The sequence below is a fragment of the Pyrus communis genome, chromosome 17, assembly GCF_963583255.1.
Source record: "Pyrus communis chromosome 17, drPyrComm1.1, whole genome shotgun sequence".
In the NCBI taxonomy this organism is placed as follows: Eukaryota; Viridiplantae; Streptophyta; class Magnoliopsida; order Rosales; family Rosaceae; genus Pyrus; species Pyrus communis.
The window spans coordinates 21570925-21594485 of NC_084819.1; the positions used below are offsets into that span (position 1 = coordinate 21570925).

General features: G+C 39.0%; 8 protein-coding genes across 8 annotated transcripts; 4 read left to right on the top strand and 4 right to left on the bottom strand.

Moving 5' to 3' along the window:
• The first annotated feature begins 1879 nt into the window (after positions 1–1879).
• Positions 1880–2916, top strand: LOC137722443 (CRIB domain-containing protein RIC4-like). The gene is made up of 3 exons (XM_068461447.1): positions 1880–2060; positions 2196–2351; positions 2480–2916. The coding sequence occupies exons 1-3, from the start codon at positions 1925–1927 to the stop codon at positions 2779–2781; spliced, it is 594 nt and encodes a 197-aa protein (XP_068317548.1). The 5' UTR covers positions 1880–1924; the 3' UTR covers positions 2782–2916.
• Positions 2917–3059: 143 nt separating this feature from the next.
• Positions 3060–4338, bottom strand: LOC137722441 (photosystem I reaction center subunit XI, chloroplastic-like). Its single transcript, XM_068461446.1, has 2 exons — positions 4010–4338; positions 3060–3631 (listed from the first exon to the last, which is right to left on the bottom strand). The coding sequence occupies exons 1-2, from the start codon at positions 4175–4177 to the stop codon at positions 3140–3142; spliced, it is 660 nt and encodes a 219-aa protein (XP_068317547.1). The 5' UTR covers positions 4178–4338; the 3' UTR covers positions 3060–3139.
• Positions 4339–6534: 2196 nt separating this feature from the next.
• LOC137722593 (inositol diphosphatase DSP3-like) lies at positions 6535–9214 on the top strand. Its single transcript, XM_068461635.1, has 5 exons — positions 6535–6874; positions 7373–7466; positions 7734–7791; positions 7902–7945; positions 8669–9214. Exons 1-5 carry the CDS (start codon positions 6720–6722, stop codon positions 8924–8926), a joined length of 609 nt encoding a protein of 202 aa, XP_068317736.1. The 5' UTR covers positions 6535–6719; the 3' UTR covers positions 8927–9214.
• Positions 9215–9915: 701 nt separating this feature from the next.
• On the top strand, positions 9916–10685 carry LOC137722594 (protein METHYLENE BLUE SENSITIVITY 1-like). Its single transcript, XM_068461636.1, has one exon. The coding sequence runs from the start codon at positions 10042–10044 to the stop codon at positions 10375–10377; it is 336 nt and encodes a 111-aa protein (XP_068317737.1). The 5' UTR covers positions 9916–10041; the 3' UTR covers positions 10378–10685.
• Positions 10686–10788: 103 nt separating this feature from the next.
• Positions 10789–14449, bottom strand: LOC137722592 (WRKY transcription factor SUSIBA2-like). Its single transcript, XM_068461633.1, has 5 exons — positions 14090–14449; positions 13355–13480; positions 12244–13119; positions 11996–12150; positions 10789–11753 (listed from the first exon to the last, which is right to left on the bottom strand). Exons 1-5 carry the CDS (start codon positions 14354–14356, stop codon positions 11024–11026), a joined length of 2154 nt encoding a protein of 717 aa, XP_068317734.1. The 5' UTR covers positions 14357–14449; the 3' UTR covers positions 10789–11023.
• Positions 14450–15975: 1526 nt separating this feature from the next.
• LOC137723805 (putative pentatricopeptide repeat-containing protein At3g49142) lies at positions 15976–18249 on the bottom strand. Its single transcript, XM_068462997.1, has one exon. The coding sequence runs from the start codon at positions 18156–18158 to the stop codon at positions 16149–16151; it is 2010 nt and encodes a 669-aa protein (XP_068319098.1). The 5' UTR covers positions 18159–18249; the 3' UTR covers positions 15976–16148.
• Positions 18250–19149: 900 nt separating this feature from the next.
• Positions 19150–21042, top strand: LOC137722230 (seipin-1). The gene is made up of 2 exons (XM_068461187.1): positions 19150–19929; positions 20287–21042. Exons 1-2 carry the CDS (start codon positions 19150–19152, stop codon positions 21040–21042), a joined length of 1536 nt encoding a protein of 511 aa, XP_068317288.1.
• Positions 21043–21104: 62 nt separating this feature from the next.
• Positions 21105–23272, bottom strand: LOC137723130 (putative 4-hydroxy-4-methyl-2-oxoglutarate aldolase 2). Its single transcript, XM_068462299.1, has 2 exons — positions 23132–23272; positions 21105–21879 (listed from the first exon to the last, which is right to left on the bottom strand). Exon 2 carries the CDS (start codon positions 21864–21866, stop codon positions 21366–21368), a length of 501 nt encoding a protein of 166 aa, XP_068318400.1. The 5' UTR covers positions 21867–21879; positions 23132–23272; the 3' UTR covers positions 21105–21365.
• Positions 23273–23561: the final 289 nt, after the last annotated feature.

Below are 23561 nucleotides of genomic sequence, written 5' to 3' on the forward strand. Positions count from 1 at the left end.
TTTATTTCTCTTACCATAACAACAAACCATCATCTTCATATTCTTCCAAAATATTTTTTCGTGCAAAATCTATTATAATTCATATTTAAGCATTTGTAATCAACGATTTAAAACCTAAATTGAAAGATATTTGAATTTAATAGTGGTTACTCAAATAAAGTAAATAAATTGGAATATGGAAAGATCGGTACCATGCTACCAATCCTCACCCAGTCGTACTTAAATCATCGTTCAATCTATTTATTTTCACTTTCGTCTCACCGTGGAGTTTTGAAAATTAATGTAAGACTTTCCGTTAGTATTCTTGAGGGTGGAACCCGTTTTTGACCATGTTTTAGGCCTCAGTACTATATTTTTCACTTACTTTTTTAGTTGTGGCTTAAATATTCTATTAAATATACAAATGCCTTATGATGTTTTCCTTAATGCTCATGGAAAATATTTCAAGAAAATAAAAAAAATTGCATTTTTCACAAAAAACGTGAGTGTTACTCACGATTTTTATCTGTTTTGCAAATTCGTATATAAATCATCATTGTTATTCTTGAGGTGGAACCCTATTTTGGGCCTACAACTAGTTTTTTCCACTTATTGACTAGTTTTTGGATTAAATATTCTATCAAAAGTACATTTGTGGCTTAATAAACCATAAACACAATTTTAAAATTTAAATGTCTTATAAAAAAATTCTTAACACTTGCTGAAAATATTTCGCAAAATTAAAAAAAAAATTGCATGTTCGTTTTTCGCAAAGAGCTTGCAATAGCCTATAGCATCATGAAGAACCTCAGAGTGTGCACCGATTGTCGCAACTCTGCTTCTCATGACCTTATAGATAGGGAAATAATTTTGATAGTCGTTTATCGTGTCATCGTTTCGTTCCTGTGGAGGTTATACTGGTAAGATAAAGACACAGTGATATGATAAAGTACTTGAAGTTAACGAAAGACTTGATGCAAAATCGATAATAGTGGTGTTTTAGAATTCATGTTGTTGTTTTGGTTCGACACCAAACGATGCTCGAGTCAGCCTCGGAGTTTGTTGATTGCTGTTTGTCTTGCAACCAGAGGCAGGGACAGAAGGTATGAGCAAATTGACTAAAAATAAATAAATAAATAAAATAAAGGTTGGTGGTGACACAACGTAGCTTTCTTCCCTCAACGACTGTATTTTCTATCCTTGCAATCATTCATATATTATATGCCCTACTTGTAAGTAATACTAATAACCCAAGTTGATATTCCTGGCCATCAACATTGTTTGAGAGAGAACTACATAAAACAGAGACGCTAAGGTGACAGTGTCTCAAATCTATTACTTGTCGTCAAGTGTTTTAACTTTCTCACATGACGTCATATGAATGATTTAAGACACTGTCACCTTAGCGTTCCCGTTTTATGCAACTCCTTCTCTGATTATGCATAAGAAAGATCCCTTGGTATGCACTACATGAAGCTAGAGTCCAAATTAAGAAAACGAAAGAAAAGGAGAGAAGAGAGAAGAAAGGTGGAATTTGGTAGCTTAATCTATAAGAGAGGTAAGTGAAGTGGAGAACCCTACCCACTTTTGAGTAATTGTATACAAAAGTACACATTTAATTAGTTTATCTGAATTATATGTAAATTGTTTAGGTTAAACTTCTCAACCCAACTTAATTAATGTTTAAATCACGTCCAAACATAACCATCAATTGGAGTATTGCAAATGTTAATTTGTGTTTATCTTCTCCATCGCTACCAAACATACTTGCATATGTAGCTTGACTTTTTCATACGTAAAATTATTGTGACTTGATAACAAAGCCAGTGCATCGCATACTCTTCTGCTATAACAAACCATTTTCCCACCCCCGATTTTGCATTTTCCCAACCACCATTTCTCCACATTTCCATCTCTCTTTTCGTTTGCGTTGTTTGATGGGAAAATGAGACAAAGAATGGAAAGATTCGTTCTTCTTCCTTACGCAATTGGTTGCGTTTCTGAATCGAGCGTTGCTGTTGCCGGCGTGCAGCAGCAGCCGCCCAGAAGATCAAAACCGGACACAAAGCCGTCTCCAATAAGTCTCTCTCTCTCTCTCTCTCTCTCTCTCTCTCTCTCTCTCTCATATATATATACGTACTTCCATGCAGTGTGTGTCTCTCTCTAATTTGCTAGCTAGCTTATGTTTTCATGTTATTTTGATGATTTCTGAAAAGGAGCTAAAGAAGCTGAAGAGGAAGAAGATGAAGAAGATAGCTTATCGGGCGAAGGCATGAAGAACTCGTTTAGATCCCTGGCTCTCCCGAAACCAAACATATCAACCGGTATTCATAGGCTCGTCAAGGGTTTCAAGAACTTCTCTCAGCAATTTGGTAAGCCTCAATGAACGCATGATTTGGTTATCATTGTTTTGGGGAGTATATCCGCTCTAGTCAATGTGACTACTACCACGACAGCTCTTGTTTATCTTTACTTATTCGTGTGGCCATTTCCTTGATAGTTTACAAGGATGATATGGAAGAAGTGCTGGAAATGGATATGGAAATAGGGTGTCCAACGGATGTGAAACATGTGACACACATAGGTTGGGACGCTTCCACTTCAGCTTCCGCTGCCTCTGCAACAACTGACCCCTTTGGGGGCTGGGATAATCTCGTATCGCCTGATCTGCTCTCTGTTTCCCCTGTTTCTTGGAGGCAATTTGAGCTATCTGTGCCCTCACAATCTGAAGCTGCAGTACCACCTCTTGTTCATGGTTCTTCTTCAAAATTTGTTGAAAAGAGTGGTGGAGGGATGATGTGATTATATTTAAGATCAAAGGGCTCGTTTGGTTCGTAGGATATCCAAATTGAAATCGAATTCTCTGTCTACCCCGCTACGTACATCTTCCAGTATGGTTTTTCTGAAGCTTGAATGCTGTAATGAGTAATGAATCTATGGGTTTGTAATTAATTATATGGCATCTGATATCTGATATACATACATATACATATACATATACATACACACGTACTTTTTTGGCATTTTTAAAATTGTGAATTTATGGTAATTTGAAGTGCATTAGGTTAGTTGTGACAAAGTGATCAAAAATAAAATATATTTCACAAACAATGTGGCATACATGACATGAGTGATTACAGTTTGATAAAAAGAAGCAAGTCTACTTGAAGAAGTAAGGAAGGTTAACAACATAGAGGAGGAAGTAGGCCCAAGTGACACCCGAAATGCCTCCGAAGAAGAAGCCGCCGGTGAATTTAGACCATCCCTCAGCGGTTTGAAGCTGGTCGGGCTCCTTCTTCCGGCCAGTCAATGTCAAAGCGGGCGCGGAGGACGGCTCTCCTTCCTTGAAGGAGGAAATTCCATAGATTGTCAAGCACAGGGTTAGGATGGCTACAAGACCAGCAGCAGCCAAGGAGCCAGCTCCCCCAGCATAGGGAGTGTTCCTCAATGGGCCAGTCTTGACAAACGGGCCTACCAGAAGGAAACCGTGGGCCAGGCCCACCTCAACGCCCCTGAGAAGTGGGCTGACTGCTGTCCTGTAGGCTGGGAGGTTGGACAAGTACCAGGCAATCAAAGGGCTTGATGTCACTGGAGTCTCCAAGCTTCCAATGAAAGGATCACCGTTGATGGGTTGAATCACTTGGAAATTTTGCTGCAACATTGATTCAATCATCATACCATAAAATTACAAACACATTAAACTCAGGGAGCTTTTATTGACACGAGTATTTGGGCTAAATCATACAATAGGTCATAATTAAGTTGTTAACTATCTACGAGAGTCGAACCTAAATCTTCCTACTTATATAAGACAACTAAACCCAGTGGCTAGTGCTACCGTGCTAAATCATACAATAGGTCAGAAGTATATTCATATCCGATATTCTCTATACAAAACGCCGGTTAAAATGACCGACGCACCATTAACAAGGTATCAATAATATGTCGGTACATTTTGTTAGCGATAGTCGAGGACACTAATGCAGACACGCATGAAGAGAAAATGTATGACGAGGAGAAGTAAAAGTACCTTGTCCGATTGCACAGCCTTGATGGAGAAGGAAGAGAGTCTCCTGGAAGGGAAGAGCCTGAATGGGGAGGCAGAGAGGCCTTTGGGAGAGAGCAAGGCAGGTCTGGTGGTGATCGGAGAGGTGAAGTTGGATTTAAGCTGGCTGGCCATTGGGGAAGCTGAGGCCATCACTTTTGCACCAACTGCAGAAGATACACACACACAGTTGTAACCAAAGAATGGGAGAGTGAGAGAGGGCAGATATGGGGCAGGTAAGTATATTTTGCAAATGTAGTGAGATGTTGTGGTGGTCAGAGACCCCTCTGATTCCACTGGATGAGGTGTTTCCAAAACCTTATCCCTTATCCAACGTTACCCCTTTTATTTCCTTTGAGTTCCAAAATTGGTTGGGCTAGGACTTTATCTTCGCTTTGGTATTGGTTTAGATTTGGGCTGGACTGCCTTGGTTAGATGTTTTGATTGCATGGTCTTCTAGTGATAGGAATTTGGGTTGGACCCACAACACGTCTTACTCGATATCTGGTCATCCATGACGATTTTAAACAATTAACAGCTGAATGTGCGCTCTATTCAAATTCCAAAATAGAAACCGCCCCCTCCCCCTCTCCACGACACATCAAGATCAAACAGCTGAATATACTAATAGTACGAAAACATAATGAATAAAATGTCAGGTGATTTGTCAAACCAAACGCAACAATAAGCTACAATGAACGCGTTTTGAGAAGGCTCCCACACAATACAAGCTATTTTGACCGTCGATGATCCACAAATGTCACTAAAATTACTAGAAAGTGTCTAATTATAGAAAAATGAAAAGGAACCACTCAACCAACTTGCAAGCAAAAGGAGAGAAAAGTTGCAACCTGCGTGCTTGAATGTTGAATGTGTGTTGACAAGTCACATTTGGATGGGTTGAATCAAATAAATCAATTCACGAGAGAGGGTTTCAACTTTATACCGAGTTAAAAAACAAACAACTAACCGGATCCTCTTCGGATTCTTTTGGTGGGGATATGTGGGTTATGTAAATCGTGTTCGTTCATCGTATATCGTGTGTTTATTTTTTATCAAGTATTATTTATATTTATTTTTAAATTAAAATATTTAAAATATTTTTTAACCTCACGATGTACAATAAACAGACATAATTAATAGATTTTCGAGATTTTCACAAAAAAAAGATCCGGACTCAAAAAACAATACTCTTTTCTAAAAGATAAATTTAATTATTTAGGGACCAACTTTTTTATTTTTATTAAGTAAATGGTAGTCCAGATTCAAAAACCAGCTACAGAAAGCTCACATGAATGATGCTTCCTTAAAAAAAGGGAAATAAAAGTGGCGATGAAGAAATCCATTGAATCTCAACGAAAATGACACGAAACGTCCCTTTATTTTTCGGGCATACAATAAGTTTTTTTTTAACTTACAAAGCAGATCTTAGCTTTTATTTGATTTTTACAAATTGCTCATCAAGGAAAATATCAGTAACGAAATTGAATTTAAATGTTAATCTAATAAAAAAATCGATTTTTACCAATTCAGCTGGCTGTTGTTAACAGTTTTTCCCGGCTTAATGCGATGGCCTTTCGTCGACAGAATAATATCCTTTTGACTAACATGTTTGATAGCGCAGACCACATGGTGTTGATATCTATGTGGATTCTTGGAAACGATCAAATATTAAACTCAGTCCGACCTTATCCCAACTTCCCATTGAGAATCCTTATTTTTTCTACTGCCGTCATCAATGTTATATTTGTCTAAGTTCTCTTTTTTTATTGGTCCATAACACGATATTTCAAATTATTTTAATTTAGAAAAATAATATTTAAAATCAATTATGTTGAAATATGCATAGCTATTTGGCTGTTATAACCTATAAACCTAAAATAAAAAATTGGCATCTACTGAATGGTGGGTACGGTTTAATTTGTTTAGCCAAAAAACTAATTTTCTCTGAACCCTGAGAGATCTCAAACTTGATGAATGGTGGCTTTTGAATTACACCAATGGAAACTTCCTAACACCCTCCCAAATTATGGCTTTACTAAAAACAAACCAACAAAAAAAAAAAAAAAAAAAAAGCAAGGAAAAAAACCTAACAAGGGTCAAAACCGAAATTAACTTTCACACATTTTTTTTCTTTTATTTATTTCTGACTACGAGATTAAATAAATCAATAAAAATTATGCATAAATAACCCAAAAAAAAAAGTGTTATTTACACACCATTTTTTAATACTCACACGCTTGTTAATTTCTATTTATTAATTTTTGTTCAATTCATTCAATCAAACAGTTAAAAATAAATAAATAAATGTGAAAATTATTTTCAAGTCAAATTATTATTTTGTAATATAAAAAATGGAGGTAAAAAAGATTATAAGAGGTGCTAGATGATGAGAAGACAAGTCCACAAGAACCTCGAACACGTTGGAAGAAAAGTTGGAATCCAAATCCAATTCAAAATCCAATCGCTTTCACATGAAAACATGAAAACTCAACCCCCCTCCCTCAACGGCGTCATTTCCTCCTCCTTTTCCCCTTCCAAAACCATGACCTCCTCCTCCTTTTCCCCTTCCAAAACCATGACCTCCTCCTCCGCCTCCTCCTCTATTTCGTAACACCAAACGCCTGCGCTCTGCGCTCTGCATTCTGTGTTGTTCTCTGCCCGTATTTCGGAAGAGAGACGAACCAAGAGAGGGATGAAAGAGCAGATGAAGATGAAGAACGACGAGTACGACGACGTTTTGGAACCGCCCATCAATTTCTCCATGGTGGAGGACGGCATTTTCAGATCCAGCTTCCCGCAGCCGTCCAATTTTCCTTTCCTCAAATCGCTTAATCTTCGATCAATCATGTAAAGACTTTATCTTCTATAAGCATTTTATTCGTGTGCATGCATCTATCGGTCCATGTGTGCGTGTGTGTGTGTTTGAAGGTCGCATTGCGATTTGTGAGGTGTTTGGTTGCTGAGAAAACCGACGGAAAATTGAATTACGTGAGAAAGAAAGGAAAATATTGGAAAAGAATATCTTTTAGTCTTTGTTTTTGAGTTTTTAGCGTAAATTAAGTGTTTTTGCATTGAAGGATCTGATTAACGTCTGTGATTCGTTTGAAGAATTTATTACTTTCGGACACCGTTTGATTGCCAAGAAAATCGAGGGAAAGAAAAGCAAGAAACTAATTGAGAGTTGTCTGAGTTGTTTCTAGAGAGAGGAATTAGAAAAAGCAAAAAACTCTTAAGTTTTTGTAAGGATTGTCATGTATTTCCTGGTGACTAAACAGAACGGAATCAGTTTATTTGCTTTAATGGGAATATAGCGTTTATTGTGATTAATTCTGGGTTTTGGAGCAGATATTTGTGTCCCGAGCCGTATCCAGAGGAGAATTTGGAGTTTCTTCGGTCTCAGAATATTCAGCTACTGCAGTTTGGAATTGAGGGGAAGACGGTATACTCTCCCTCCCTCTTTCTGTGATTGTTTGTCGAAATTGTTCAGTTTAAATCTTTTTGTGAGATTCATATATGCTATTTGTTTGCTCCTGATATATGCTTACGTGAGCGCACACATCTGTAAATTTAAGATGTATTATTACAACTATTACGTTTTACGTTTTAATTGAATGGGGAACGACATGCTTGGCTGACGTTTGATGGGATATGGGCTATGTTGTATAATGTGTTGTGTTGATAGGTTTATGTCCATGTCTATATGCAGGAGCCTTCTGTATCTATTCTTAAGGATACCATCCTGGAGGCTCTGAAAATCCTCATTGGTACTGGGCTAATATGGCAGTTCTGCCTTTCTTTTTTATATTTAACTTTGTATTTAATTTTTAGTATTACACTTCATAATTTCTAACTGTAACCTTTTTCGTGTTTCTAGATGTGCGAAATCATCCAGTTTTGATCCACTGCAAGCGTGGAAAGGTAAATCTTATATGTTCTATCTATCATCAGCCTGTCATAATTTGTTTTACTTGGACGCACTGTCTTATGATACAATACTTGTTTCTTCAGAAGTCAATTTAGCTTTCATTTCAGTGTTCAACAAATCAAAATTAGTTTTTCAAGAACATAATTTAGAGTGCATTACCGTTCATTTAGATTTGAGATTTTATTTTCTTGATCGATATGGATTCTCTTTATTCAAACAATGTAAACATTTCATTCTTGTTGTTGATCATTGTTAATATTATGTAGAGATGTCTAAGAAAATAGGATTCAGCTTTTAAAAAATAGTCTCTGTCATTTCCCAAAACGGGCTGGCTTTGCTCAGGCTCCTACTGTTTAACATGCAAAGCATCAGAAACTGAATGCCGTACTTTTAACTATTGATGTATTTGTTATCAGTGAGAGATCTTTCCTTAAAGAATTTATCTTTTGCTGGCTTATAGTTTATCTGTGTTTCTAGGTTTCAGCCAGGAATCATTTTCTCCAAATCTCCATGATAGTATAACCTCATATAACAACAGATAATATATCCGGTGTATAATATATCCGGAGTAGTGTCACATTAGGGCCTCCTTGAATTTCAAACTGATACGGCAATATGCACTTTCTCTTGTTAATGACAGGAACTTTTAGGATTGTAACAATTTTTCGGTTATGGCAGTTCTTTCTCACCTTTTGTTTGCAATTTTGCTGTTACAGCATCGGACAGGTTGTCTTGTTGGTTGCCTACGAAAATTTCAGAATTGGTGTTTGTCTTCTGTGTTTGAGGAGTACCAGCGTTTTGCCGGCGTGAAGTCTAGACCAACAGATTTGAGGTTTATAGAAGGATTTGACATAATGCTGCTGAGGCAGTGCCTGTACAGCATAATCTACCAGTATCAAGGTTACGGGTCGAACAAGAGGAGGTTGTTATACAAAGAAGACAATTTACAGAAGCCCCAAACCATGAAAGTTTGACACACAGCTTGCGGAATTGGAGTTGGAGGGCCCTTGTTTCTTTACCTCGTGCTTTGCTACTAGTCTCACTTAGACATACATCGGTTTGTCACTGTGGTGTATAATATGAGTCCATGGTGTCATCCTCGTTAGCTTCTTCCGGTAAAGGATCGATTCGGAACTATTTCTTTTGGATTTGGTCTTCCATTGGCATCTCTTGGGACAATGTGGACTACTACTACTACTGATTTGTTTATTCTTTTAGAATTTCTCTGTATCGATGAAGACCTTTCTACTTAGTGAATGTTATTTACCAAGCCTCTCTCTCTCTCTCTCTCTTGAAGGGATAAACTGCACTATTGCAGGTTTTAAAATTTCAAGGGCATCCTTAAGGTTTGGACTTATTCTATCTACATCAATGCTCAATGAACCTGAACTTTCGAACTCGTTTTACTTTGTCCTTTGAGCTTTTAATTTCGTTTTGAGGTCTCTAAATTTTTAGTTTGTGCCAATATTCCATCGAATGTCAATTTCGTCATTATATTTTGTTTATTCTATTGTGCGCATATATGTTAACAAAATGCAAAACTCACAAGGAAATTAGTATACATTTTACACTATGATGATTGAGTTGTCATAAAAATTAAAAGAAATTGAAACATAACACGTTTGCAGCAGCTTTAGAGACTCGTAATGTATAAAAATTGACACCCAATTTGACATTACAATCGTCAAAACATACCGGTTAGAAGTATCAACACGAATCAAAAAGTGGTTAGAACCAAAACTTATAATTCATAGACATCGTAATCGTTTGTTTTGAGTCAAAAGAATCATCAACCTTATTCGCCAATGGCTAATTACAAAATATATGTCCAAACTCTGTTGATCCAATCAAGTCCCATACTATAAGAACCAATGAAACCCGAGCACGTCACCCGAGCTCACGTACATCTGAGTACACCAAGTCATCGTGAAAGACAGATAAAGCCTATATATATTTTGAGCCATAAACGCCGCGCACCCACACACATTCTCCCAATCTTCTCATAAGGTTAAGGTCCTCTCCGTCCGAGGGTCGGACTATTAGAGTTAGGGTTTTCATCTACGCCGTCCGATCAAAGTGATCGACTAAGATGACAGGCAAAGCGAAGCCCAAGAAGCACACGGCCAAGGAGATCGCCGCCAAGATCGATGCTGCGACCACCAACCGCGGCGGCGGGAAGGCCGGGATAGCTGACCGGACCGGGCAAGACAAGGGAGGACACGCGAAGATGGAGTGCCCGCACTGTAAGATTACGGCGCCGGACGTGAAATCGATCAAGATTCACCACGAAGCTCGGCATCCGAAGATCCCGTTCGAGGAGGAGAAGATTGTGAACCGCCACGCTAGCACCAGCACCCAGGTGGCGGAGCCGGTCAAGGACGCTAACAAGCCACGCCCCGGCGTCCGTGGAAGCCTGAAGAAGTAAAATTTCGGTTCAAAATCGAATCGAATCAGCCAGGCTTTCCGGTGCTTTGGGGGGTAAAATTACTAGAATGGGGTCGGAACGGGATTGGTGCTTGGTATGGTTGGGAAGTGGGTTTAAGGTTATTTAGGGTATTTAAGTGGAATTTTACGATGGGATGTATAATAGTTTATGGGTCTTGCTTTCTATTATGCCTAAGATGATGATCAAATCAATGTTTGAGAATTGATTCCATGTGCTTTTTAAATCAGTTTCTTTCTTGATGTTGTTGATCTTTGAACGTTATCAATGAATAGCATATCAAATATCAATGGTGGTTTGAAGACTCTGATTATTGTGTTGCTGTGTTTAAATGATTCCAACAATTTCAAATACAAACCCCTTTTCCAGTCTTTGTTTCCGGAGCCAGAAAACGGAATTCAAGCTCAGTATACACTAGTGAGGGAGAGAGATTGATCGAGTTGAGCAAGAAACCAGTAAACCTTTTTGTATGGGAATTTTTTTAAGATGTTTTATGGAAAACATGAAGAGGAAACTGTCTGCAATGAAATTTTGCAAGAAAATAAAACCTTTAACCAGAACGAGGCGAGCGGGAAACCAAAATCTGCCTCGGCTGATGACTGCTTTAGAAGCAGAAGAACAGAAAAAATTATGACGGATAACCTCCCATGACCCTGTGATAGAATAGCGATGACGACGATAATGCTGCACTTGACTGATCCATTGTTGGGAAGCAGGCATCATAAAGGTTATCATCCTTCTGCTCTTGTTTAGGCTGTAGGAATCTTACATCGATCTCCTGCAGCTGCTGTCCGGAAAAATAAGGCTGTTCTGGACAAACTGATTTTCCGTTGTTGAAATCGTAACTGGCGAGAGGGAGGTTACCGGGTGGCGGAAGGTTCATAGGCAGTGAAATTGGGAAGTTTGGGACAACAGAACCAGCCTGATGAGCCACATTGTGATTAGCATGCATTCCGAATGAGGCATACAGCATGGTATTCTGCAGAGGAGGATATTTCATTTGGTAAGGGGAGGAAGCTCCAAATTTCATGTCATTACTGAAATTCCCGAGAAAACTAGGCCTCATGTATTTGTCATGGAATTCCGCTTTTCTATAAAAATGAGGTGCAAGATCTTGTACTTGTGTCTCAGGCTTTGGAATATTGGTATTTCTAGGTAATACCAGAACTGGCTGAGCATTGGCAGTAGATGGGAGTCCATTACCGCTACTTGAATTCATGTGATTACTGTTTCTCGCTGCAGGCACTTCGTGGTTGTGTTTTCCCTCATATGTTGTAATTACGAATTTCAGATCGTGGGAGGCCCTTTCCACGTGCTTCCTTACTGCACATCCCGCACTTGTGCACTTGTAATAGCTCCTATAGGATGAAGAATGATACAAAGATTAACCGTATACATAGAAATTGTTATGCAAACGAAATTGTGATAATACGGATTATGAGCTAATATCTTAATTGAAGAAATAAATTACACCAAGAAAATGCCATCCTCTGTCCTTCTTCTATATTTTTTTAATGAACTCTTCTATGTTCATAACTCCATAGAGATCCACACTAACAAGTTCGATGGAATGAGTGAGTGACAGAGAGGAAGAGCATACCTGGCGTTTGGATTTCCTTTGACAACTTTTTGCCCATACTTCCGCCAGCGATAGCCATCATCAAGTATGTCAATTTCGCTCTCAATTTGGACAACTACTCTTGGTTTGTGGACATCCCTGGATGCAAAATTTGTTTCAATCATGCAGCTCTCCTTCTTTCTGGAAGCAAAAACCAATGGAGAAGATTATAATGTTGTTCAGTCATGGCGTCCTGGAAAAAGATACCTTTGAGATAATCAGAAATTGACTTGCCTTCTTTTTGAATCAGATTCTTCATCATCTGCATCATCTCCAAGTGATATGCTTCCTTGGGTGGCCTGATCATCATCATCATGACTAGCAAGTGTGGATGAAAGCTCTGGAGTTTCGGCTGATTCAAAGATATTCATGGACTTCCCTTGGGTAGTTGAAAATGGATCAGAAAGCTCGGTAACAACAGATGCTGAGGATGTCCTTTCCAGACCGTCAGGCCTCCCATAGTAGCCAACTTTCCTACCCTTACAGGACTGAATATTTGTCCAAACTGGCCCACCTTCAACTTTGACAGCAGCCCTACTACCTTCACCCATCTCTAACATGTCATCATAAGAAAATGATGGTCCAACCGATGCTCCAGCTTTACGGTTAGGCTGAGGTTTTGCATGATTATGAGGAGCTCCCTTGTAGATGATTTCTGTTATTTGACCATCATAGGATCGTTCCACCTTTTTCTTCACCTGACAATTTGGATGTGTGCATTTGTAATAACTCCTTGGATATTCACTACCTTTTACCTGTTTCTGCCCATACTTCCTCCAATTGTATCCGTGTTCTGAGGTCCTTACCATTCCTGCAGCTGAGTATGACCCCTTATGCTCTCCTTCTGAAAACTGATGGGTCCCCATGTCCTCCCCATCAACCGCTTCTTTGGGAAGAGAGTTTTGATCACTAGCTGCACTGGAATGAGACATTTGCAAGTTTGCGCCGTTGGCATTCATAATCACACCACTGCTTATGTTTCTAACATCAGTGGACGGATCCACAGCATAGTTCATTGCATTAGCTTCTTTGGAAAACTCCATCGGGAATTGAAACTCCATTGGTTGTTGCTCCAAAACAAGAGCTTGGTAGTCAACAGTAGATCCCTGAGGAACAACGCAATGGGAAGATACCAAACTCATGCAAACACAACCTCACAAAAACCTCTTAACATAATTTATTGGTACTTTCAGACATGAAATATGTACCTTTGGGAAACTTATCAAAGTCACTCCCCCCTTGGACATTTTGGTTTAAACACTTACATTTTGGTTTAAACAAGTACCGTTGGACATTGATGATTTGAAGATATGAGGACGCATCGTAAGTTGAGGCATTTACCTGATTTCCAAAATTCGAATAGGCCGGCCTGTAACCATCATCTTCACGAGTTCCTGATTTCAGCAGCGAGCTGTTATCATTGGGAGGACGCAATTGAAAAGTTCCGGTGGTGGGAGATGGAAGCGCCTAGAACAATACAACAATCGAAGATCACATATCAAGCAGGACGTCCTAGACAACATCACAAAGAAAGAAAAAGCTTTGGACTTTGCAACTCTCAACATCCATAGTGTTCATATGCCTAGCTTTTGGTGATTGTATTTTGAACCAAACAATGTCAAAGCAGAGACTTTTATACAAAAGTGCAGAATGACAAATTCAGATCTGAAAAAACCAAATTATAAATGAACAAGGTAAGCTAATAAAGATTAATGAGTAGCAACCAAATACTAAAAGAAGTAAAAACTGTTAATCTGTTTGACATTTACTTTCACCCTACTACCAATTGCTTGCAACCAGATGCAGATATACTACGGCGGTTCAGAAACCCATAAGTTTACCAAAAAACCAAAAACATACAAAGTTATACGTTTCCTTGATCACACGGCGAAAAGTTCTATGGTGCTCCGTAGTATACTATACTCCGAGGTTTTTCGGACTAAACAAAATCCAGAAGAATATGCAGTCACATACATTTATCTCCCAAAAGAAGAAAAACCCAAAATTTCACCAAAAAAAAAAAAAAAACCATGAAAATTAACAAAGATGAAAGAAAAAGAACGAAAAAAGAAAAACCTGAGAATTGGGGACCATCACGGGGGAGTCGAGCAGAGCCGTGGGGCTGATACCAGACGGAATAGTAAGGCACGGGGACCTCGCCGGCGGAGAATTCAAAGGGTTGGTTGTCCTGACACGCACCGTGTTGATCCTCTCCGCATTGAATCCACACTTGGCTGCCCTCCTCTCTGCAATGCTAATACTGCTCCCTGCTCCACCACTACCACCACCGCCTCCTCCTCCGTCTGCTTTGCTCTCCGTGACGGCGTCGTCTTCTTGCTCCATTGGTCTAAAAAAATCCCTTATTTTTTTACACACACTGTATTTTTTTTGTCCGTCTGGTCGGATTTTCCTGCTAGAGTGACAAGGCTGTGACTCTGCCTCGCCATCTAACTGTAGGAATTTTCTAAAAACCCTGACTCTGGTTTTTGGTTTCAGCTCCTCCTCCCTGAGTGGTTGCGGAGCTGAAACCTCTTCCTTGTTATTGTATCGGAATGAAAATTAAATTAAAAAAAAATGGTTTGATTCAAAATTCAGGAAACGAAAAGGCTTTTTTGATCAAGTTTCTATGTCTATATTTATGGTACAAAATTTATGTGTGTTTCCAATAAGAAGAACAAATGGATTTATCAGAGAGAGAGGGGAAGAAGAAGAAGGGGAGAGAGAGAGAGAGAGAGAGAGAGAGAGAGAGAGGTGGGTTAATAGTCCTACGCTGATTAAAGCTTTTTTCGGGAACGACACATCTCTTCTTCTTATCAGAAACGATGAACTTCAACAAACTCCCCCCAAAATCCAATACGTGTTATTTCTTTACAATGTTTTTCACGTAAAACTAGATAAAGTTGGTTTCGTTTCTTCCCTTAAATTTCTATTACAATTTTTCCTTGAGAAATATTGAGAAGAATTTCTTAATATTTTGATACAATTCTCGTACCAATATTATAAAATGTTCTGTAAAAAAAAATGAAATGACGAGGAGTTCATGAAAAGTCTCACTGTAAAGTGAGAGAGTCTTCTTGGAATTGGATCCTCTCCGAGGCAATGCCTCGGGATTCTACTGACCAGACAACATGAGTCGTTGGATTTTGATCTAACGGCTACGATCATTATAACTTTTAGAGGGACCCTTCTATTTGTAGTCATTGGATCAAAATCCAGCGGCACATGTTGTCCGGTCAGTAGAATCCTGAGGCATTGCCTTGAAGATGATCCAATTCCAATCTTCTTAACATTTCTCTTTTTCTCTTCAAGTTTCTACTATTTTTATTGCATTATTATCTTTTAATTTCATCGCTTATCGACTATAGAGTCTCATACTTTTGGACAGTGGATGATCAACAAAAAATAGTCAAATACTATTTGGATTTGAAAAAAATGACCATCTAGTTTTTAGTGTCAAATCAAAGGATAAGTGATTATGAGTTTTTATGTCACCATGACTAAGAAAATATTTCCGTCAAACTCTATTCAAGTTTTAACCTTATCTAATTGATTGCTTGTATTCCTTTTAAGTTAGGCATGATGCAACAATACTTACCAAGTATTATTTACTTAATTCACGTACCAAACACAGTAAATCCATTTTACTTGGCACATTTTCTATATTAGCTCATTGATTAGTAATTAGTGTAGTTTTATTTCGATAAGAGAAATGCTAAAGAAACTATGTCGAAAATGAAACTCTCTATGAATTCTTTACCTCTTCACTGATTAACGTTAATTTTTGTGTGAACATTATAAAATAGGAAGCTTTAGCATTTCTTTTTCGATAATGTAATAGTTATGTTTTAGAAGTTCGAGACTTAAGCGTGGGATTTGTTATGCTAATGGCTAGCCACAAATCTTGAGAAGCTGGTTTGCTTTTCCTATATAATCCAAAACAATGAGTAATAATTCCTCCTCTATTAACGTACGTTTAAGCCAACCTCGCTAAGCTTAGGTTTGCCTTCCAACGCTAAGTAAACATTAAACAAGTATAGTATTTTTATGTAACTAAACCAAAGAATTTACTTGCTACAACTACTACTTTCTTAACGGGTTGACATGAACACAACTTGTTAAGCTAACGAGTTTATGTTCACCAATAATCCCCACAAGAACATGCACCATCCTTGAAATGGTGGAATCTATGAGCATCTCTCATTACAATTTCCCTTCCTGTAACCTTGGAGATAAACTTGGAAGCTGTATGACAATCCCCACAAACTCTCAAATTCTTCTTTATTCTGATCACACTTTCCGGTCCTAAATTCAACAGTCCGAAAACTATTGCAAGCTTCTCACTATGCGCATACAGCATTTTCTCCTTCATCTCTTCCTCCACATCATGCAGCACAAAGTTCAAATCCGGCTTGTACCCTTCTTGTCGAATCCTGTTTATCAATTTCTCCAGCTCCATATAGATCAAATCCGATTGAGCATGCGAATGATCTCCCGCCACAAATGTGTAGACCTTGTTCTTAATCTCTATACTGGTGTGACCAGCCACTTTCCTCAACCCTCTTTGTTTCATTAAATCTCTAATCTCATCAGCATCTTTCTGTTTCCCAGAAGATGCATAAATATTGGACATTAGAACATATCGCCCTGGGTTCCCTGCATCCAATTCGAATAAATGTCCAGCAGCAATTTTAGCCAGTTCTGTATTTGAATGAATTCTGCATGCTCCGAGAAGTGATCCCCATACACCAGCATCTGGCCTTACCGGCATTCTCTCAATGAACTCAAAGGCTTCATCCAGTCGACCAGCTCGTCCCAAAAGATCAACCATACATGCATAATGTTCGGGCCTTGGTGTGACATGAAAATCCCTACTCATGGAATTAAAGCAGTCCCATCCCTCGGCAATCAACCCACCATGACTACAGGCTGACAGCACTGATAGAAACGCAATGTGGTCTGGTATTATAAGAGCCTTCATCTGATGAAAGAGGTCAACTGCTTCTCTTCCATGACCGTGCATCCCATATCCTGAAATCATGGTGCTCCACGAGATTATATTTCTTTCTTGCATCTCATCAAAAACCCTTCTAGCATACATCAAACTTCCGCATTTAACATATAGATCAACTATAGAAGTTTCAAGCGCAATGCAATTGCTGAAAAAGCTACGAATAACAAGTCCATGAATCCAACGCGCTTGCTGAAACGATGCTAAACTTGAACAAGCGCGAACAACACTTAGAAGTGCCACCAAATCAGGGAGAACCCCTTGCTCTCTCATCTCTTTAAATAGCTCAACAGCTTCAAGAGGCAAATCAGCTTGCGCATATGCTTCGATCATGGATGACCAAGACACCAAGTCCTTATCACTGATCCTATCGAAAAACACCTGAGCAATATCCATTCTTCCGCACCGTGCATACATTTGCATTGCAGCATTTTGAACTGAACGGTCCAAATCAAGTCCATTACCGGTCACAACTCCACAAACCTCACCAGCATCATTCTCTTGAAAAACACATGCCATCGCGTTCAAAACGGAAGCCCTGTTGGGTGTAATTTTCTCATTCAACATCATTAAAAAAGATTCCCACCCATCCTCAAAGCACCCATTTTGCGCGTACACCCCAATCATCGAACTCCAAGAAACCACATTTCTCTGGGGAATTTTATAAAACACCTTCCGTGCAGTTTCAACCTGCCCAAATTTCCCATACAAACCGATAAGTGCATTACCTACAAACACATCTAATGCATACCCACATTCAATCACATCTCCATGAACCTTCTTACCCAATCTCCAATCACGAGCAAACCCACAAGCCTTAATCACAAAAGGGAAAGTAAAATGATCGGGTCTAACACCCACGTCCCACATTTTACTGTACAGAGCAATGGCTTTGTTATACAGGCCATTGTCGACGAAACCTCTGATCATGACATTCCAGAGAAAGACGTCGGAGGCGGAGGAGACGGCGGAGAAGAGGGTGTAAGCGTGAGAGGGGGAGCCTAGAGAGGCGTAGTGGGCGATAAGGTTGGTGCAGAGGAAGAGGTTGAGGTGGAGGTCATGGGTTCTGAGGACGGCGGCGTGTACGGCTTTGAGGGACGAAAGGTTGTTGCATTGCTTAATCAGGGAGATTATCATGTGCTAATTACGCGGGTCTCGTAATTTCAAATGTTTCAGAAGCAGAGTCGGCGGCGAGACGTCTCGCGAAGAAGATGAAGCAAGGGAGAGTCGAAACGTTGTCGTTTGATCAACTCTGTCGCTTCCTTCAGTGAAACTGTTCGTATATGCAAGATCCGTTGCTGACTAAGGTTTTCTTTTTCTATCTTTTTTTTTTTTTTCAACAGTAGAATTTTTTTTTTAAAATTTTTTTTTCAAAATTTAATATATATCAATGATTGTGGTCATAGAAAGATCACATTTATTTTGAGTGCAGAAGATTTGATCTCTAGTAGAAAGAGTTAATGAATTAGATGGTTAGTTGTTAGACATAGTGAAATCATGAATTAGATTGTTAGTTGATAAAGACAGTGAAATCAGTAAGAATCGAATATAAAAACTCTTACTTAAAGGTAAATAAAAATATCACTAAACACCAAACCCTACTGAAAATGAATTTGCAAAGTACATATATCGTTCTTACCAATTTTTTATGTTACTAACATGAATTTAGTAAATAGTAACGCATCACAATCATGAATTTAGTATACCGAACTCTTCATGAATTCAGTATACGAATTCATCAGTTTAATATATTGAACTCATGAGGTCGATATATTAGAATTACACTCAAATTTGTTAGTCTATGAGTGTGATTACTATATGAGTTCAACATATTGGATTTACTCTTAAATTTTTCGGCTTATTATGAAAAACCTTAGTTACGCACATTCTATTTTATATATAATTGTTGAATCGAATGAATCAAACAAAATTGATGTTTAAAATTAAACATAAATGGACCAAAGCTAAAAATTATGTTTAAAAATCATATCATATTTACAAAACACTAAATTATAACTGTCAGATCATATAAATTAAAAAAAATTAAAAGATAAATGAACAAGTGTGTAAAGAAGCACCACCTTCTAAAAATTAATATATAAAGCTAAGCTACAACAGAACAGAACAGATGTCAACCCCTCAAACAGCCACACTTCCACGTCGCGTCTTTTCCTTTCATGCACATTACACACCTGGAGCTCTGCCTCTTGCTATGTTTGGCTTGGCTAAGCTACGACAGCACTCTCACACTCTCTCTCTCAGTGTCAGAGACTCAAAGGACATGGAAGCTACTTACCCCAACTCAACAATCACCGACCCACCGTGGCTGCCGCCAGAGACACCAATATTTGATGAAGATGATGAATATGGCTTACCAAAACCAACAGATTGGTTCTCAAAGCTTGCGTCTTTACAAATCGACTTGATTTACAACTGCTTTACCACTCTCTCCGCTCCCATTTTCTCCCTCCTGTCCGCCGCTTCCGAGTCCTACCACCAAGCCGAGGAGGCCAAAGAAACCGTCGAATCTGTCGTCCAGCAGGTCCCCTCCACCATCACCTACGGCAGCGCCCTCCTCCTCAAGAAGATCGGATTCGGGCTTCTCGGGGCCGCTTATGTCTGCATGGTTTTGGTCATGGTTTTGCTTTTATCCGCTCTTTTCGGAATTGGGTTGGTGAATCTTTGGGTGGAGGAGCCGGTGTTCGTCAGGGAGCAGCTGCACTTCGATTACACGGAGCCTCATCCGACGGCTGTCTTTGCATTTGGTTCTGCTGATGATATTTACCGACATAAGAGTTCATATTCTAGGAAGCCTGTGAGGGGAATTCCTGTTGGACACACTTTTTATGTCTCTTTGGTGCTTTTGATGCCTGAATCTGATTTCAATAGGGACATTGGTGTCTTTCAGGTATCTATTTATCCATCTCTCAGTTATTAACTTATTAGATGTGTTACATCAAAAAGTTGTCTGTCCAAGACGTTCGTCCGTGCATATGTTCGTCGAGGCTATTGTGTATTTCACCGATTTCTCCTTGAATTTGTATCTCGCTACCACAATTAAATAACATGACAGTATGAGAAATTGGTCGTTTATAATAGTTTAGGGGAAAATTGGTCGAAATAAAATTCTAGAGGGGAAATCGACATTTGAAAGTTTGGGGGGGGAAAAGCCTGACTAGTGTTACATTACATGAGATTGGTCATAATTTGACTAAAATTATTGTTTGTTACTAATTAATTAACTAATTGGTGATATGGCCATCAGTTGAGTGCAGAACAATTGTCAGTGAACGGTGATGTGATTACAAGATCAAGCCAGCCCTGCATGCTGCGATTTAGAAGCCTCCCGGTTCGACTCACACGAACATTTCTGATGGGAGTTCCTCTGCTGCTAGGAATCTCTGGTGAAACCCAGAAGTTAACGGTCCAAATAATCAAGAACAAGGAAGGGCATTATCCAAGAACTCAAGCCATAAGAGTAACTTTAATTCCAAGGGCCGGAACCTCGTACATTCCACAGTTGTACGAAGCTGAAATTGTGATGAACTCCCAGCTGCCTTGGACTAAACAATTGGTGCGCAGCTGGAAGTGGACATCCTACGTCTGGACCTCTCTATACATTTATGTTATGTTCCTCGTACTTCTCATGATTTGGTGCAGGCCGCTCTTCTTTCCAATGACGACGATCAGTGCCAGTACTGCCGCAACCCCAGCAGCAGGGGACGTCGCTGAGGTCCCGAGTTATAGCAGTAAAAGAGAATCATCCTCTGCAGAGCGGAGGCAACGTGCTAGGGGATCACGAGCCATATCTAGAGATGACGAGAGCGAGGATGTTCAAGAGCTGCTAAGAAAATGGCAACGAAGCAGAAGCAAAAGAAAGGCAATCTACTTGCAACGTGGGGATTTGAATTTGCCAGAAACTGTCGGCTCATCTGGACCCTCAACAATCAGCATTACAAGAGACGATGCAAGTGTTGCTGCTCCTGAGGAAGTCGGGGACTCGGAATCGGTCTGTTTATAAGGCGATGTAAACCATGTAAAAAATTATGTACTTGTTGCCTTGTGTTAATGCACATGACTAAGTTACTGATCAAATTATTATCATTATTGATAAACCAACTAAAACATAGTTAAGAGTTCGATATCGTGTAATGTTGCTCAATACAGTAGACAGTTGGAAAATGAGGCAAAGGTACAACAGCTTAGCAACTGAAAGAAAGAAAGACATAGATTTCGTGCTGCGAATACTACTCGTCTTCGGAAGGAGAAAATCTTTCTGCAACCGTTGCAGGACAACAGTTTGCAGGAAACAAATTTTCCTTTCGAAGGGTCTTTGTTTAAGGTTTAGACAGATAATTCGGTACGAGAGATCAGAATTCCATCGGTGTCGGCATAAAGCCATTCTCCGTCACAGATTCTTGTCCCGGCAATGGTTATCGGCACCTGTTTCTCTCCAATCCCTTTCTTGTTGGCTTTCATGGGATGGGATGCAAGAGCTCTCACGCCGATGTCACAGCCTTCAATCTCGTCGACATCTCTTATACAGCCATTGACCACTATCCCTGCCCATCCGTTGTTCTGAGCTTGGACTACAGGGTTGCCTCCCAATATTGCGCACCGCTTGCTTCCACCCCCATCCACAACAAGTACTCTGCCGTTTCCTTTCTCCTCGAGAAACCCACGAACAAGAACATTGTCTTCAAATACCTTTAAGGTAACTATTTGTCCAGAGAAGACCTGTCGCCGGCCATATCTCTGGAATACTGGCTCAAGCACCCGAAGATCACCACTTCCAATCAACTGCGAGTGAGCGTCGCAAACTTCAGCAGTTGTAACCAAGGCCATTTGTTCCCAGCAGCTTCAGGACAAGACAAGGGTCGATGTGTTAGACTGACAACAGGCAACTTATAGAAGGTTTCACGGGAAACGTTATAGCAAAGCACGTAGAGGATGTCATGAGAGATTTGATGGAAGAAATGAAAATATAAGAATCCCAAACACTAAATGTTACAGAAGTATGCTTTATATGAGACATAAAGTGGTTACAATGCAAAGATTGCAATATTAGTCTTGCACACACTAAGATCAACCGAAGCCTCAGTAGTAGAATCAGCGCTTGAAATGGAGTCGTGCAAATTAAAATCATGATACGGATAGTTTAAAACCCCATCAATATTTCAAGTCACACGCTGCCATAATCCAATTATCTTCGCTTCAACTATGAGTGTCGAAAAAAAAAAACATTTTGTAGAGCTGAGGACCACTGCAGAATTCCCTTCAACATGAGAAAATTCAAAAGCTCAAAATGGTTTACTCATTTCATTTGCAACAAACAACAATGACCAGTCACAGCAAAAAAAGGAAAATATACGCAACAAATAGGACCCCCGAGATGATCACCTAACAAAGTATCAACATTTTCAAGAATTCAAATATAGGATGCATACTACTCTTTGAATAAATTACGCTAACATCGTTTTCCCCCAGCTCAGACATGGTTTTCCAAGTCCGGAAACAATTGAAACCAGCAGCATTTTGTATTAAGTCGCCATTTTCAAGAATACACAAGGCAGAGAAGATTTGTAAATCTTACATGTTTGGATTCACTCAAATTACAGAAAACTGCACAATATATTACAAATCTCAACCTCCTAATAAAAGTTAAAACTAATTACGATTAATCATATACAAATTTTCATAAGTTCACATGCCTTCTGAACTCGGGGAAAAAAAAAAAAAAAAACCAAACCTCATCCACATAAACACACGCAAGGATTAGATCTCTATGTTGTTCGCATCATTATACATATTCAGAACTAACAAGATTAATCAGAAATCTTAACTCTATTAATCATTCATTAAATTATTAATCGCAGAAGCTGGTTTTAATCTAATTTTCATACAAATCCAAGCAAGACACCTGACCCAATGATCCAAATCAATACAGAAAAAGAAAAAGTTGATTAATTTTCATATTGGGTCGGCCTGTATGCCAGAGAAATGCAAGAAATTGAAATTTGACACCAATTTTGATCAATCGGATAACCAAATCAGATGAATCAAGACAAGAGAGGAGATGAAATCCGGCGGCTAATATGAAAAGTTGATACCTGGAACGATGGAGCAGGACACCGGAACACAGCTGAGCAGTTCACTTGTGAGTTATGATTGTGGGTGTCTGTGTCTGCGTCTCTCTCACTATAAACATGGGAAGAGGAAGGAAAAGCAAGAAGTTCTGAGGGGGAGAGAGAATCTGATCTGTTTTAGAAAGCATTTTTACTCATCATTATTTAACGAGCTATATTTTATCATCATATTTATTACTATTACATAAGTTTGAATTTCGAAATTCGTATAGTAAATAAGTACAAATTTCAAAATTCAAACTTATCTAACAATAATAAATAAAATTAGCATACACCACATAAAGGTTGTAAAACGCGTGCAAGATACGGTCCTTTTCATCTATTGTTTTTTTTTTTGTTTGTTTGTTTGTTTGTTTTCCTTCATTATTTATTCAAAGAGTATTTTTCTCTTCTT